Here is a 16,713-nt window from a genome sequence, read left to right as displayed (position 1 = left end):
TAATAGTTTGTATCCATTACATAGTATGTGTGGTCAGACAAATTATCTACATAGTAATCCCTTTCATGATATAGTTACTATCAGTACATATACATATCCAATTCCTATCTTTCGTACAATATTAATACCATATTTTCCAATTCTTAACTTATCCATGTTTCTCTGTCCCAGAATTTTGAGTGCATGCGCTAAAAGAAGGCCTTCCCAAAAATAAGCCCTCCCTTAAAATATTGCAACACAGCAGCAGCCATGAGGTGACGCCTCGCCACCTCTTGCACCTCAAAAATAATAAGACTTCCCCGAAAATAAGGCCAAGCACTTATTTCGGGGCTCAAAAGAAAATAAGTCCCTGTCTTATTTTTGGGAAAACACTAAGTATCTGAGCAATCTTTAACACAAGGAAGGTTTATGAGAAATTCCATTACAAACCAATGAAGTCCACCCTACAGATTGTGAAAAGGAGTTTATTGGGAAAGAGGAAAAAGGAAGGATAAAGGAAAGAAGCTGCCATAAAATTCCAACTCTATGCAGCAAGCCTAATTAAAACAGGTCACTTACCAGGTTACTGAATGTGAATATGCTAATGCATTTCAAGATATGTTCACTCAGAAAAATATTATTTGGAGATTCCTTTTAGATGGTCTTAGGTAAGATCTGCTCTGTGCATTCATTTGTAGGTTGATAGAATGTCAGGGATTATCTAAGTGAAAGCCAATTTATTTGATAAATTTATATTTTCTTTGCCAAATCAAGAACAATGCTTGATCCATTAATGTACTGGTTTTAGCCAACAAATCAGAAGTCATCTAGGACAGGGATGTCAAACTTGTGTCATCATGGCAGCATCACATGACGTATTGCAATTTTTCCCTTCACTAAACCGGGCGTGGTCATGGTTAGCGTGTGATGTATCTGAGGCCACAAGTTTGACACCCTGATCTAGGGGTTAATACATCACCCATAATTCTTGGTGGAATTATCAAGGAGTATTCTGATTTATAAGTACACGGTGAAAGGTTCTCTGGGCAGCTACTGTACACTAATCAATCAAATAAAAATATTGAGCATAAGAGAAATATATTACACTCTAGTCAAGGCAGTCTTTAAGAATTCAAGGATCAACATGTTGCAGAGGGAGGGTTAAAATAGAAAATTGAACATGCCACATAGGGGCAGTTAGAGAGGGGTGAATTGACTCTCAATCATCTTGTCCAACTTAACTTTCTTCAAGTGTTACTATTATATATAATTAAAATAATTTTCTTTCATATATGAACCAAACAATCTGAATTATTGCTACTGGTCATTTCTTTTACATGTTTAAAACATAAATGTTAGAGAACCCCCACAATATGATCCATACATCTTTAGGCAGTCTTAGAATTCCCACAGGGAGAATCAAAGAGGGTTGGAACTCCAGTATATCTGAAAGATACCAGGTTGGGAATGCTGATTTGAATATTGCTGCATAATCATGTGCAGCCAACAGAAGGAAATATACGGGCCTTATAACCATTGAAAATGTTAAGACATGTTTTGCATTTATCTGCAATTTCATTTAATCAACCCGTTCGCTTAAAATCTTTAAATTTTAAGAATGGCCTTCTCCATGAAATGGCAGCTTATCTTTTTCCCGTTTTGAAATTAACTTTTCTGCCCTTCCAGGTAATAGATTTGCTGTCTAAAACAAAAAAGTATGGTGGACTCAAAGTTAGAGAAGACCAGCAGCAAGGCTTCTATGTAGATGGTTTGGAACTGGTGCCTTGTGATAGTTATGCTCAAATTGAGAGGCTCATGGAGCAAGGCACCAAAATAAGGACCAACGCTTCAACCAGCATGAATACCACCAGCAGCAGGTCTCATATGGTCATCACCATTCATTTTAAACAGGTACAGGAAAGCCACAGTTGCAGACTAGCCAAATATGGCATGCATACGCAACAAGATAATTACGGCCCAGATAATTACGGCTATTTTGAGAAAACATTTGCCTGTTCTAAAAGTCCATGAAAAATGTATGTTTCTTCAAAGACCGTTTTCTTAACCCATGGAAATTTGACCTGTAGTATGGGTTTATTTATGTCTTACGTTAAATTGGAAAGTGATGTCTGAATGATGAGTTGAGCCACATAAGCTGACTTCTAAACTCTGAATCCAAATTAATGACATACTATTACTATATTCACATACAGTAGCTGGGTTCCCACAACATGTTGAATGTCATTATTTGTTGTATGTATGTTCTTATTTTTATTTTACGTTTAATCTCTGATAATATCAGCCTCTTGTATATTTTGATGGAGATACTGAGTACGGCAACGTCTCTTACACCAATATCAATAAGAGAATGAGAACTTAAGGCATTTCTGAAATACCGGGTCAACTCTGCCCATTTCCTTTCTCCATATTATTTCCTGTAGATTTTTCTGAAAGATGAAATCACAAAACAGTCCATTATAAATCTAGTGGACTTGGCAGGGAGTGAAAGGCAAAAGTCCTCCGGATCAGAAGGCGACAGACTAAAAGAAGGAACATGTGTAAATCTGAGTTTGACCACCTTGGGAAATGTCATCAGGTACACAACCTATGTAGTAATCTGATCTATGTATTGGCTCTTCCTCATAGTTGCATTAACACTAATTCTTCCAATAAAAAGTATGCTGACATAACCTCTGCTGCCTTCTACTGTGCCCCTCTCACAGTGCTGGTGACTGGTGAGGTCCAGTTTTAACGCAAAACAACTTTAGAGTTGCAATCATTGGATTCCCCACCTGCATTTTGTTGCCCATGAAGAATCACCTTCTGGTGGAAAAAGCAACCAACAATCACTATCAACCTATGGTAGCCTGGGCTCAGATTACAACTGGCACAGCTTTAGCCACTTTTAAAATTATCTAAATTTGAGGTTTTAAACTCACATAGTCATGGCGGCATCACACAACGTATCAGGACTTTCCCCTCCTTCGCTAAATTGGGCGCTAAATTGGCCAGCGTGTGATGCATCTGACCCATGGGCCGGGAGTTTGACAACCCTGACCTAAATGATAAGTCACTAGTAGCATCATTCCTCTGTGCAACTTACTATAACTCAGGCTATGGATCTAGTGTTCTTCTGAAAAAACTTGCTTAAACATGTGTCTTGTCTTGTATTCTTTTTTAATATGTGGCATAGAGGAGCAGGCTGCAGCAGTCATCAGGGGTTGGGCACATCTCAGTCCCTGATTATGTCTCCACAATTTTTGTCCGCAAGGCAATTCACATCATTCAAACTGTCAGAGTTGTGTTGGGAGAAGAGGGAAATGTAACTCTAAAACTGAATAAATATGCACTTAAGTTGCATCCATGGTGGGCTGGAGAGAAAAGTGACATCATCAGTTTTATCTCTTAAAATGGTTACCTTTTCCTGTGATTAACAGATGTCTTGAATACAAAAGTATAATTTTACCCGTTAATTGATAATATAATATTAATATACTATTACTTTCTGTTGCCTAGCCTCATTGGAGGGTCAGGGGTGGAGGCAGTCCAGACACTGTCGTCTCCCATCTGTAATCCTTCTACTGATGCTTTTTTATTTATTTATTGGGGTGGGAGAAATGACTAAAGTAGTGGTGTCCAATCTTGGTGGACCTGTAGACTTCAACTTCCAGAATTCCATGCTGGCTGGGGAATTCTGGGAGTTGAAGTCCACAAGACTTAAAATTGCCAAGATTGGACACCCCTGCTCTAAAGGGTAAGCTAAAATCAGAGTACAATATTTTTCAATTAGATAATGCCTTACTATTCATATGCCCAGTGAATGTCATTGATTACTGTACAAAAACACTTGGTCTGATCCAGTGGTGGGTTCTGGATCCCAGTGCAACTGGTACGGGGCAACGGGGCCTGGCGTCCACCACATGAATGTGCGCAGTGCACGCATGCGTACTTACCATCTGCAATGCTCCACGGTGCCTCCGCGATGCTCCAGGTGTTCGGCGGAGTGTTGCATAGGCACTGTACGTTTTGTGCGCATGCGCGGAAGCCCCGAAGAGCTCAAATACAGGTAAGGACGGCATGTGGGCCCTCTGGAGCACCATACCAGAACGGTACCCAGTGCTCCTGGAAGGCACTGATACGCCCGTACCAGGGTGTACCAGTCATAACCCACCACTGGTGTGGTCTATGTCCCCTAGATCTTCAACTGCATTTTTTAAAACAAAAAAATCTGATTGCCTTTTCCCATCTTTCATTCTCCTTTTAGTGCTCTGGCTGAAGCTGCCATGGGAAAGAAAGTGTTGCATGTCCCATACAGAGATTCAGTTCTTACCAAACTTTTGCAATCCGCATTGGGAGGAAACAGTAGAACTATAATGGTAATGTGTTATTCCATATATCCTGTCTTGTGGAGGTTGAAAATTGTGTGTATGGGGTGGGGGGACATCTACTTTCTACCCATCTTAAACCATGTTTGTTTCCTCCTGATTCCATAAGGCATCCACATGGTTTTCTTTAGTGATACAGTGCAGAAATGCCTAGCATTGCTGGCTTTGGGAATTTTGCTCTTTTACTTCCTAGCCATGCCATTTCCTACTGGCACTAGCCAGGATTTGACTATCATGAGTTTTTCAAACTCATCTGTTTATATACATTATCTGCTTACTAAAGTAGCTCATTAAAACATATCAGGCACAGGTGGAGAAGAAAAATTGCTTCTCCCAACTAGGGTTGTAAAGCCCTACTGAAAGGGTTACTTTTCCTCTCAGTAAAGTATTCATTTGTATACCACCTTTATTATTTTTACAAATAACTCAAGGAGGCGAATATATCCACTACACCTTCCTATTTTCCCAACATATGATATATTGTAACAAGCTCCTTGTATTCTTGCAAGTGTTTATAATTGATTAGATTAGATATCCATAGCCCAAAAGCCATACAAGACAGAACCAAGTCAAAACTTATATTAATATTTAGTGATTACTTATTAAAAGTAATTGCCTGTAAAATAAGGCAGACTTGTAAAATTAATTCCTCCACCACTAAATGAAAACTCAAAGCATTATCTAATACCCAAGTTTATAAATGCAAGAAAAAAGGGAGCTGCTTATGCTCCTAAAGCAACATGGTAGAAAATAGTGGTTATCACACAAGGAATTACACAATGATCTCACACAAGAAGGAATATACAGCTGCAAGGTATTCTATTTGGACTTCCTCTTCCACCATTCTTTTATGCTTTTCGGAAGTACCAGTAGCAATATAAGCATATGCACCTGGAAACAAAACCAAAGCTAAAGCTTTAACAGAACAAAATGCCAGTTTCTGAAGGATTCATCAAGAAACTCCAGTCAATCCTACCTTATTTAACTTTTCAGGGGCTTCTTAGGGCTTTTGTGGGACACCGATTGCCAATCATCAAAATGTATAAACAAATGCACACTTACTCTGTAGTAACTCCCACTGAATCCATGCCTCCGATGCTTGCATAAGTAGGCACACATTATAGCCTATTGCTATGCTGGGGTGGCTCTGTTTAAACCAGTTTACTCTTTCTAAGCTCTGGTGTGGACATGATTCGTGAAACACAGAACTAGTAAACAGGTCAGGAGAGACTTTTGCGTTGGGCTACAAATACAGTGAAGTACTGTTCCAATGAAATGCATGGCTGCTTACTTTAGAGAAATCCCATTAGTTCAGTGACTCTTACTCCCAGATAATGAGAAAACCAGTCAGCATGCTGGCCTCTGACTCTGCGCCTTCCTCTCCAGGTGTTGAGAATGAATCTCTCTAGCCAGGGAGATTTTCCACCACCTGCAGCTCCTAATTTTGTTTGTGTGTGTGTGTTTGTGTGTGTGAACTCATTTGGGTGGAAGAGGTGTACTCTGTGGTTAGAAGAGGCTGTCTATTAGCTTACAGTGCAGAGCTCCTTTGCCACTTTGCATTAACTGTGTGCAAAACAAAATGCACATTTGTTTGCTTTCAAATCATTATGAGCTACTTAAATGAATTTCTAGTCCATATAACAGGTGTACAGTAATTTCAAAGGGAAGGGAATTTTCTTTTAGGTGAATTGGTGTGCTTCCCATTATCCCCCATACTGTTTTGTTCTTCATAATAACTTTCTGGTTTAATGTTGTGTGCCCTTTGAGATGCTGGGCTTCAGGTTCAAGTTACCACTCAACCTTGGAATTCACTAGATGATTAGGCCCATCAGTAGTTCTTAGCCAAAGTTTCTTCACAGGATTGTTGTCATTGAAATAAAATTAGGGGAGAACAGCCGTCATAAGCTCTCAAAGATGATATGGGCTTTAAAGGCAAAATATATAAATCAATAGTTCAAAAGGAGCCCTCAAGAAGGATGGAAAAAGCAAAGAAGAAAGTGTGTTAGCATTGTCCAAGACTCAGCCTTTGCTGAAAATATGAAAAAAAATTATCTTACCTAGCATCCATAGAAATTAGGAGGACACTCAAGTCATCTCTTTGATCCCATCTGTCCTCCTAATCCTGGACGTTCCCTCCTATTTCCTTCAAACTTGCCAAGCATTTTGTTCTTATTCAGTCATCCACTCAGATACAGATAGTCTAAAATACAGGTAGTCCTTGTCTTATAACCACAACTGAGCCCAAAATTTCTGTTGCTGAGGCGGTTGGCAAGTGAATTTTGACATCTTTTATGACCTTTATGACCTTTCTTGCCACAGTTGTTACTGCAGTTGTTAAGTTAGCAACATGGTTTTCAAATGAATCTGGATTCCCCATGGATTTTGCTTGTCGGAAGGTCACAAAAGGTGATCACATGACCCCAGGACATCGCAACCATCATAAATATGAGTCAGTTGTTAAGCATCAGAATTTTGATTGCATGATCATGGGGATGCTGCAAAGCTTATAAGTACAAAAAATAGTCATAAGTCAATTTTTCAGTGCATTATAACTTTGAATAGTCACTAAACAAATGGTTGTGAGTCGAGGACTATCTGTATGCAAATTTCTGATCAAGGGAACAATAATTATTTAATCTGAGACTAATTGTTTAATTCTTCGTAGATTTTTATCTACTCTTATGGCTGGGTAATTCTGAGTGTTAAAGTCCACAAGTCCTAAAGTTGCCACAGTTGGACATGCCTGAACTAGAGTATGCATAAAGTTGTAACAGGATATAAATGACATGAGATGGATGGATGGATGGATGGATGGATGGATGGATGGATGGATGGATGGACAGAGATAGACAGAGGCAGAGATAGAGATAGATGATGGATGATAAATGATACATAAAGGATAAAAAACAAATTCTAACTTTGCGTCATCTGGGTTTTTGCACTTCCAAGGTTGAATTAGGAGTTATGGTTAGACCATAAAAAGTGCTAAAATCACAAAATATTAGGGGCTTAGAACAGCAGTTCCAAACCTTTGCAGCTTGGAAGCCCGGCTGTGGGGGGAGAGGGGAACATAGCCCTTGCACAAGTGGTGGGCATATGTGCACAGGTCGACTTGTGTGAGCAGCGGCTGAAAGTGCCCACTGGCCCGCCGCTCAGACAAGTTGAGCTGCGCATGCGCACGCTCCAGCCATTCCCTCACATGGCCCAATTCCAAATAGGTTGTGGTCGGGGGAGGGGTTGGGGAGCCCTGGCTTAGAAGGTGTGCTTGCCTTTTTTATTTACATAAAAATGTTGCGCTATCAAATATTTTGACTTCTGTTTCCACAGTGGACCAATATTTCAATCTGTGTCTTTTCCACAAATACTGACTGGGTAGCATTTCTCCAGGGGTAGCCATGACACTGCCAGTTAGCAATTTCCATTCTGTGAGTAACGTTCATAACAATAACAAAATAAGTTCCATGAAAATGTATTCACATTTAATATGTTTACATATTTCTAGATTGCAGCAATTAGTCCAGCAGACATATGCTATGATGAGACATTGTCAACTTTGCGGTACGCTGAAAGGTAGATTGATTTCACTTCCTGTAAAACGAATGGGTAAATTAGAATCCAATTTGAGACAAGGAATTAACTATTAATAAACTGTATTTGACCGCTGTATCAACTGGAAGACCATGAGTTATAGTCCCGCCTTAGGCACAAAGTCATACTCTCTTAGCCCTAGGAAGGAGACAATGACAAACCATTTCTGAAAAACCTTGCCAAAAAAACTGCAGGGACTTGTCAGGGTAGTTCTGAGAATTGGACATGACTGAATAGGAAAAAACCCTGTTATTTATGCCACATGCCATTATGCAGAGTATCTGGTATATTATTAGCACTCAAAACATTTAGTTCTGAGTTAGGAATTATCCATTTTTAATTCACTGTATTTTTTTCACTATAAGATGCATTCCCCCCCTCCCCACACAAATTGGATGGAAATGTCCTATAGAGAGAAAATTAATGTGGGAAGGGGGAGGGGGTTGGTGCAGTGTAGCATTTGCCACTGCTGCCTGTCACCGCCACCGCTTGTCACTGCTGTTGTCATTCACCACCACCAATCGCCACCAATAACTGCTACAAAATGGCAGCAGTGGCAATTGGCAACAGCAACAATCGGCAGTGGCGAGTGGTGGCAAACGGTGAACAGCGGCAGTGAGCAGTGGCGAATGGTGATGGTGAGCGGCAGCGGCAAACAGCGTTGATCTCCGCCACCTAGAACAGCTGATCCACTGTATTCCGGGAGGCCGATCCAACTGCCAATCTCGACAGCAAAGGTCCAAGCATTCCCCTGCGGCAGCAGCAGCTGAGGTCAGTTGACTGGTAGTTGGCGCAACAGAGCGGAGCCCTGACGAGCCATGTGCTAGGGCTGTGATAACGTGCTGAAGCTGACCAGGCTGTTTGCTGCAAGGACGCTAGCCTGATGAATACTGGATGTATGCTGGGAGGTAGAGGCAGATTTCCCCCCCTCCTCTAAAGTTAATGTGCGTCTTATAGTCCACAGTATCTTATAGGCTGAAAAATATGATACTTTATTACACCAGGCCAGGCTAAGTCTAATAACACAAAATGTATGATTGCCAAATTAAAGATGAAAAATGAAAAAAAAAAGATAAGCATGATAGACAAAACAGACTATTTTCTTTCATTTGAAGATTTGGAGATACCTGTTCATCGTAACTGTAAAAAATGCCCCCCAATATTTTAATTTTGAAAACATTTCTGTCTTCCCCCTTCCCTCTTTGGTATCCTCCCCCAATAATCATCCTGAGTAGGATCAGAGCAAGGAGTTCTCTCCACAAAGTTTCCTCTTATCCCATGTGAGATGAGACAATAATTTGCCATGGGATTTTCTATTGCAAGAGACACATTTAAGATAAGCATTAATTTGATAGTCAATCTATGAAGGCCAGTTTGTCATAATGCATGGAACTTCAACCTTCCCCAACCTTTCAAAACCTTTGGAAGAATTTTTGGACTAGAATTGGAGGTGATGCCTGGTCTGCAAAAATCTAATAGTTTTGCTTCCTGTTTGTTGGCATGTAGCAGTTATCCAAATTTTTGCATGGCAGATCGGAAAGCCCAGTATCAATATTTATTTGGATTCTTTATTTCTTCAAGTCAGTACAGTAATTTGTATTTTTTTTCTGTTTCGTTTCATCTAAAAGAACAAAAAAAATAAAAAACCAGGCTGTGATAAATTCAGGAACAACAGCAAAACTGATAAATGATCTCAAGATGGAAAATTGTAATTTGTTGTCCAGATTGTCCAGCCTTGGGAATTCTGGGAAAACAGTGGTAGACGAAACAAGTATGTATTTTGCAGCAAAAATACCATAATTACTGGATTTTAGACTCTTTCCTGTGTTTTCTGTTGTCTGGAAGATTTCACACAATGAAGATGGCCTAGATTGCATGGTGCAGACATAAAAGTATTTTTGCTTGACCATGAATAACCTTTCTTTCCAGGATTATTTTTCTAACTTGAGCCCTGCCCTGTCTGTCCTACACACATGCTATTAATCACTAAGAGTCTTCTGAAGCAGTTTATTAGAGAGACAATTAGTATGGAAAAGATAGTCTAAGCCTTACTTACATACAAGTACTCAGTGACGCGCGGTGAGGTTTATGGCTGGTGAGGCACTATGTCAGACATAGCGGCGGGGCAGGCAAAAGCCGCTTTCTTTCTATGTCTGACATAGAGGTGTCCCGCTTCTATGTCGGACATAGCGGCGGGGCGGGCAAAAGCCGCTTTCTTTTTTTGCCCAGAGGCTGCAGCCCGCTTGAGCTTAACTGTTTAAAAAAGCTTCTAAAAAAACGCCCTCTACAGGAGGAGGGAACAAAACCACGTGCCTCATCTACATAAGGAATTTTTCGGCTTTTAACCCTTGCTTAACTCTGCTCGAGTGATCATAAAGTCAGACTAAATGAGGTGTGTGGTTCTCCCGCCTCCTCCTGTAGAGGGCACTTTTTAGAGGCTTTTTTAAACAGTTAAGCACTAAGCAGAGTCATCCACTGTTACTCTGGCAGCCTTTTTCCTTTTACATTTTTTTTTCTTTTCATGATGACAGTGGTGAGGCTCTGCCTCCCCTGACTGCACATCACTGCAAGTACTTGACCCCTGAATTGCTCAGATGTCAGTGATGACCAGGAATATCTTTCCTGAGTGGGGATTAGGCCAAAAACATCCATTTCCAGAAGAAGTACATTTGATTGGTCGAACAGATACAACACATTCCGAATGCGCACATTTTATATCTACGCATTCTATAATAATCCAAATACTGATCATATCAGTGATGGTATCATCTTATCTTCACTACCAGTTTGGTAGTGGGAGTATGCTTTTATATGTCCCAACAATCCATTCAGGGACACATGGATATAATTCCTGTCTGGAAAGATTGCATCATATATGTTTGTTTTAATTGCTGAATATATAGGAATCAGAAATTTCTGTGTATTTTAGATCTAAAGTGTTACAATAGCTTCAGTGATACTTAATGGAATTAGTAAGAGAGGATGTTAATTAAATTTTTCTGTTTTCTTTTTGTATCTTATAATTTGGTTGTCTTGTCTTTTGCAGAAGAGCTTCGTTCTCTGCTGGCGGAAAATGAACTACGGATTCAAGCTATTCAAGCAACTTGGGAATATCGTCTGGAAGAAGCCCGGAAAGAATGGGAACAACAATATGCAGCAATCACTCAGGTCATGGCTTGGGATGCAGAAAGCTTGTCTCATTTGTCTGGAGCCTAAGCTCCCTCCAGTGGCTTCTCACTAAGGTTACCACTAGTAGAACAAAATGCAACAAGGCAACGTTTATGTTTATAAAGCAATTGTCAATTTTTTTCTTCAAAAGGCAACTGAACTGTTTTTTCAACGAGGAAGGAGAAGAAAACATTTTGCTTCTCATCCCAGAAGCTTCATCAGTTCTTCATCAGCAGATGAGGTGGTGGTGGAAGGATAGATTCTGATAGGATGGGGGGGGGGGGGGGGATGGAGGGATTGTAATTATTTGCAGTCCTCTGGTCGTTGGCACTCTCTGGAAGATGTTAAGGACACTTGAGGGGATTTATCTGTGCCCTCAAGATCTGCCAAATCAAGGTACAATTGGTGGTAGAATCTTCTTGGAAGGGGCTGCAAAGTCTGCATTGTAGACTGCAATAGTAGTTCCAAATAAGAAGAAATAGGGAAATAATTTCCTTCTTATTTCAATGAAGGAGAGCACTCTTGGGGAAGGAGAGGTAGAAGTGTTTTCTGAATATGCCAGATCTTTACAGCTGCAACAGCTTTTTCAAGTGGGCTGAACAAAGACTGTTTCCAATAAGATTCAATTACTTCCCTCCAGAAATTTCCACAGCATCTAGTGAGCAGGCGAAACTATTTTTATGTTTAGCAACTCGGACTCTTCATGCCAAAAGTGCATAACCTCAAGGCTCCAGGATGCTAGTGGCCTCTGGAAGCTTTGCATTTGCTTGTCCCAAAACCTTTCTCAGCATTACTCCTGAGTAGTATTTTTAAATTTGATGAAAGGGAAATGCTATTTGTATTTAATTAATTTAATTTTAAATGGCAGGAAGTGATAAAAATCTAAGTTATGGTTTGCTGTGGAAAGGGGTGGGCTTCAAAAATTGCAGCAACGGGTTCGCTGCCCCGTTGCTGGATGGGCGTGGCCATGGTGGATGTGGCTTAGTCGGTCTCCTGCATCAGGGGGAGGGGGGCGTTTTTCACCCTTCCCAGGCTCCACAGCCTTTCTTTGAGCCTCTGGAAGGGTGAAAACTGCTTCCCCCAGGCTCTGGAGTCCCCTCCGGAGACTAGAAACAGGCCTGTTTCCGGACTTCCAGAACCTCTGGTAGGCCCGCTTTCCCCCCTTCCCGAGCCTCCGTGCGGGCCTTGCACTTACCTGGCATCATGAATGGAGACTCTTGGGAGGGGTGAGAGGGCGGGAAGGGAGGGGCCAGCCAGGGGTGGCATTTGGGGGTTCGCTTAACTGGGCAGAGGATCGCCCAAACCCATGGAAACTCCCTTCTGTTTTGGAAGAGAACTCCCAGGATTTGAACTTCAAGACCAAGTATAGTCCTCACTCAGTCCAGAAGTCCATCTCTGGAATGAGCTGTAGAACTTTACTAGTGTGTTGGAAAACAAGGATATAAGAAGAAAGTACAACAGATGAAAATACTGGCCTGAGAGCAGAAGAAATAATGGTGCAAAAAATTAAATCCTCATAGATGGTAATGTATATTTAATTGCTATGAATGCATCTCTGTTCATGAGGGGTTTCCAGGATATAAAAGCAAACATGCATACTATTAATACTCAGATCTGGAGAACAATCCCTGTAGCTACAAAGACTCTTGCTTCATAAAGTTTCAGGTGTCCTTAGAAGTATAAATGCCAAATAGTTTGATTTTGTTGTCATACTAGAATTTTAAATCAGAAGGATGTTTTGAGAGGACTACAGAACTCAATGGCACCCTTATTTATAATAGCCCTCTTTTTCAGAATCCCTTGGGAAAAGACCAAATGTATTTATTACTTAAAAGGAATCCGTCATGGGGTTCTCAGCATGTGGAGGAAGAGCATCTGCTGAAATAAGATTTATTTGATTCTTCAGCAGGAGAGACAGATGATGGAAACTTTTCCGTATCTTGTGAATATTAATGAAGACCCTCAACTTTCAGGAGTTCTGAAGTATTTCATTCAAGAGGGTATTATTTTGTTTAACTGAACCATTTCCCTTTTTTAATACAGGTAGTCCTTCACTTACAGCAGTTCATTTAGTGACTTATTTAAAGTTACAACCGCTCTGAAATAAATGACTTACGACCGTTTTTCACACTTACAACCACTGCAGCATCCCCATGGTCATCTGATCAAAATCCAGACCCTTGGCAACTGACTTATATTATGACAGTTGTAGTGTCCTCGAGTTATGTGATTACATTTTTTCAACTTCTGATGAGCAAAGTCAATGGTGAAGTCAGATTCACTTAGCAATCTTCTTACTAACTTAACTGCAGTGATTCACTTAACAACTGTGGCAAGAAAGGTCGTAAAATGGGGCAAAGCTCACTTAACAAATGTCTCAGCAACAGAAAATTTGGGCTCAATTGTGGTTGTACGTTGATCAATACCTGTATTAAGCATCCAATGCATGAACAATGCCATTCAAGGAAATATAAGCACTTACAGACTGATTTTTTTTTAATGTCAGATGTGCAAGTAACTTAAGGAAAGGGCAGACTCAATGCTTCTTTTCTGTTAGTTAGTTCTGTTCATTTTCTGTTAGCTGTTAGTTTTCTATGTTTCTATTATGAACACCTTAGGGCAGTGATGGTGAACCTTTTAGGCATCGAGTGCCCAAACTGTGTGCACGCACATGCCCAAACTGAAAGGTGTGCTTGTGTGTAAATGTGCACATGCATGAACAAGCATGAACGTGTGCATGCACAGTCATGCAGACATGTGCGGACATGAGGCGGGACATCCCAACACCGGCAGCTCAGCAGTAGGTAAGATCTCTTAATTTCGTGAGCTTCTGTTTCATTGTTTGCAGGGAAACGGAAGCTCACAAAAGAAACGCCATGGAGATCTGACCTGAGGCAGATCACTGACGGTGCACCTGCCAGCAGAGCTCTGCATGCCACCTCTGGCACACATGCCATAGGTTCGCCATCACGGCCCAGTAGGATCCGGTTGAGCTGCTGATGGACTCGGATAGCGAGGACCCATATGAGTCTGCACTGGACGATGTGGACAGGGCAGGGTTCAGACTCAGAGCAGGGACCAGAGAGGCTGGTTGGCCACCAGGAGGCGCCTGAGGCATGGAGCAGTGGGGAGGATCAAAGGCAGTTTGTCCCTGATGCTAGATTGAGAAGGGCTGAGAAATGAAAGCAGCGACTCCGTAGGCAGACTCACAGAAGATGATTAAGCACAGGTGGTTGTGGATTGGCCCCTCCTAAGAGAGATTATAGGTGAGGCGTTGGGAGGGGACATTTGCAGGAAACAACAGTTCGAATTAGTAGTTAAGAAAATCTATCTGTGTATTCTAGCCATGTCTGTTCATTTGGACTATCTGCGTTACTTCATTTGAATTATCTGGGTTGCTGCAGAGCTACTCTATTGAATGTGAGTTGCCTGGGCCCTCAGCCAAAGGATTCATTATCTCAGTAAATTAAACAGTGGCAAACAGCCAAGCCTGTGTTCTGGTTTATTCACAGGCCGGGGGGTCAGAACACAGCCCTAGGGTAACCTGAATTTATCTGATGCTTTTTATATATGAATAAACCAGTGTTGGGTTTCAAAAATTTTTGGAACCTCTTCTGTAGGTGTGGCCTGCTTTCCGGGTCCACTGGTGGAACCTCTTCTAACCGGTTCGGTAGATTTGACGAACCGGTTCTACTGAATAGGTGCGAACTGGTAGGAACCCACCTCTGGAATAAACTCTCAGATTTGCAAACAGCAGAATATTGGCCATTCTGTCTTGGCAGTCTAGGAAATGCAGTTCCAGTGCATCTGGAAAGAGCCTGTTTGAGATAGACTGATCTAGATCAATATTCAGTGTGGCACAAATATGCAAGCAAATATTTTCCTTTCAGGGTCTTCTGAGGTTGGCCAATCTCTTTCAAACGCAATCATCCTCAGAGGTTTGGGGTATGTATCAGAACAATTTAGTGCTCACTATCAGAGAGAGTGCATAAACTTGGTGAGGATATAATTTGGTTCTCTGTATTTTTGTGCAATGATTATTCAGGCAGGTACAAAAGTGTGCTAAGAGGCTTATTAAATAAGAGACTTATTAATAGCTTTGTCTCCTTGTCTCACAACTGTGATATTCCAGGCATTTCTGTATAGCTTAGTGTGTAAGATGTTGTTTTCCTAATGTAAGAAAGGAATAGACACTCTTAAGACAAATTATATGTAATATATTTATTTGTCTTAGAATGTCCATTCCTTTTCTATTGGATCATAACAACCTCCAGACCCATATGGATCATCAGGGCCGTTTCTTTCTCAGTGTTTTTCAACTACAATTTGTGGTACAATTCCTGCCACCATTTTGAGGCAGGAATCATACAACCATTGTAACATGAGCTTTAGATAATTACAAGAAAATTTAAAACTTTAAAACATTTCCTCCCAGATACAGTGCTGAACATTTTGAAACATTGCTCTATCTTTTCCAGCCCTTAGCCTTTCAAAAATCTTAAGCTTGACTAAATAAGAAGATATCGTAGGAGGAGGTAATCTCTTATGTTGTGAGATGTGAAAGTGTTGGTAGAGACTGAAATAGAAATGTGTGATATGCAAAATGAGGACATTGTCCTCCCTTCATTTTCTCTTCCTCGTTCCCAGTGATGTCTTCTTTGTTCCATATATGGTTGTGTTACTAACTGTCTTATATGTCCTGGATTTATAGCAGGAAACCTTTGACTTTTGGTATGAATTGCTTGTCTTGCTCTTTTCCAGCATTTTGGATAAACACGCAACATTCACGTACACCGATGGCAAAGTTACTGTATCTCCTTGGGATAAATGTAAGGTCATTGTGAATGGAGTACCCATTGTGGTGAAAACTAAACTTCAGCATCTGGTGAGTTTTGTGTGGATTTGTCATTTCCCCCATGTCCTGGTGTGTCTCCTACCTTAGAATGCTGTTGTTCCCAAATACAAACCAGATGGTTCTTGAAACTCATCTTTGCTACAGCTACTAAGCAAACTGGATTTTCAAACTGAGGCTTAGGATCATTTGGGAAGAACTCGGTCTCCATTAAGAGAGAGAAGATACAAGTATTATGGCCACCAAGCTGAACATTTTGTTGAACATTATGGCCTAATAAGTGTTTTGGCAGCCTCCGGTTTTGCATTTTATACAGGCAATATAAACAGGAAATTTATCATCAAAGTCTTGGCAGATACCAGAGGATATCAACTGAACTCACAACTCATATAAGCTAAAGCACAAGAGAATATTATACTTAGGAGAGAAAATTATTACTTTGGCTATTATATAAGCATCAAAGGGAAAGTAGATTGGGTTCATACATGCTGTAAATTCTTTAACTATATTTTGTTGACTAAGACAAAATTTGGGTTCAAAAAGCAGGGTAAGTACAATTAAGCCACACGATGGCATTGCCAGTATCTTGTTTCAGTAAAACAAAGTTTGTTCAAGTAATGAGGAAACTACCGTATTTTTGGAGTATAAGACGCACTGGAGTATAAGACGCACCAAGGTTTTGAAGAGGCAAATTTTAAAAAAGTAGGTAGGTAGATAGAGGGATAGAGAGGGAGAGAAAGA

The 16,713-nt window shown here is 40.7% G+C and overlaps 1 protein-coding gene across 1 annotated transcript in view; it reads left to right on the top strand.

The window, feature by feature from the left end:
• Nucleotides 1-16,713, top strand: part of LOC116507718 (kinesin-like protein KIF28P) — a 37,484-nt gene that overhangs the window by 4,453 nt on the left and 16,318 nt on the right. The window contains 9 exon segments of the mRNA XM_032216043.1: nucleotides 1,666-1,890; nucleotides 2,421-2,575; nucleotides 4,244-4,355; nucleotides 7,867-7,967; nucleotides 9,581-9,723; nucleotides 10,999-11,120; nucleotides 13,030-13,120; nucleotides 15,011-15,065; nucleotides 15,882-16,005. Of these exon segments, the coding sequence (XP_032071934.1) occupies nucleotides 1,666-1,890; nucleotides 2,421-2,575; nucleotides 4,244-4,355; nucleotides 7,867-7,967; nucleotides 9,581-9,723; nucleotides 10,999-11,120; nucleotides 13,030-13,120; nucleotides 15,011-15,065; nucleotides 15,882-16,005 (1,128 nt within the window).

Source organism: Thamnophis elegans, chromosome 4 (genome assembly GCF_009769535.1).
Source record: "Thamnophis elegans isolate rThaEle1 chromosome 4, rThaEle1.pri, whole genome shotgun sequence".
Lineage (NCBI taxonomy): Eukaryota > Metazoa > Chordata > Lepidosauria > Squamata > Colubridae > Thamnophis > Thamnophis elegans.
This window is presented reverse-complemented; position numbering and strand designations above follow the sequence as displayed.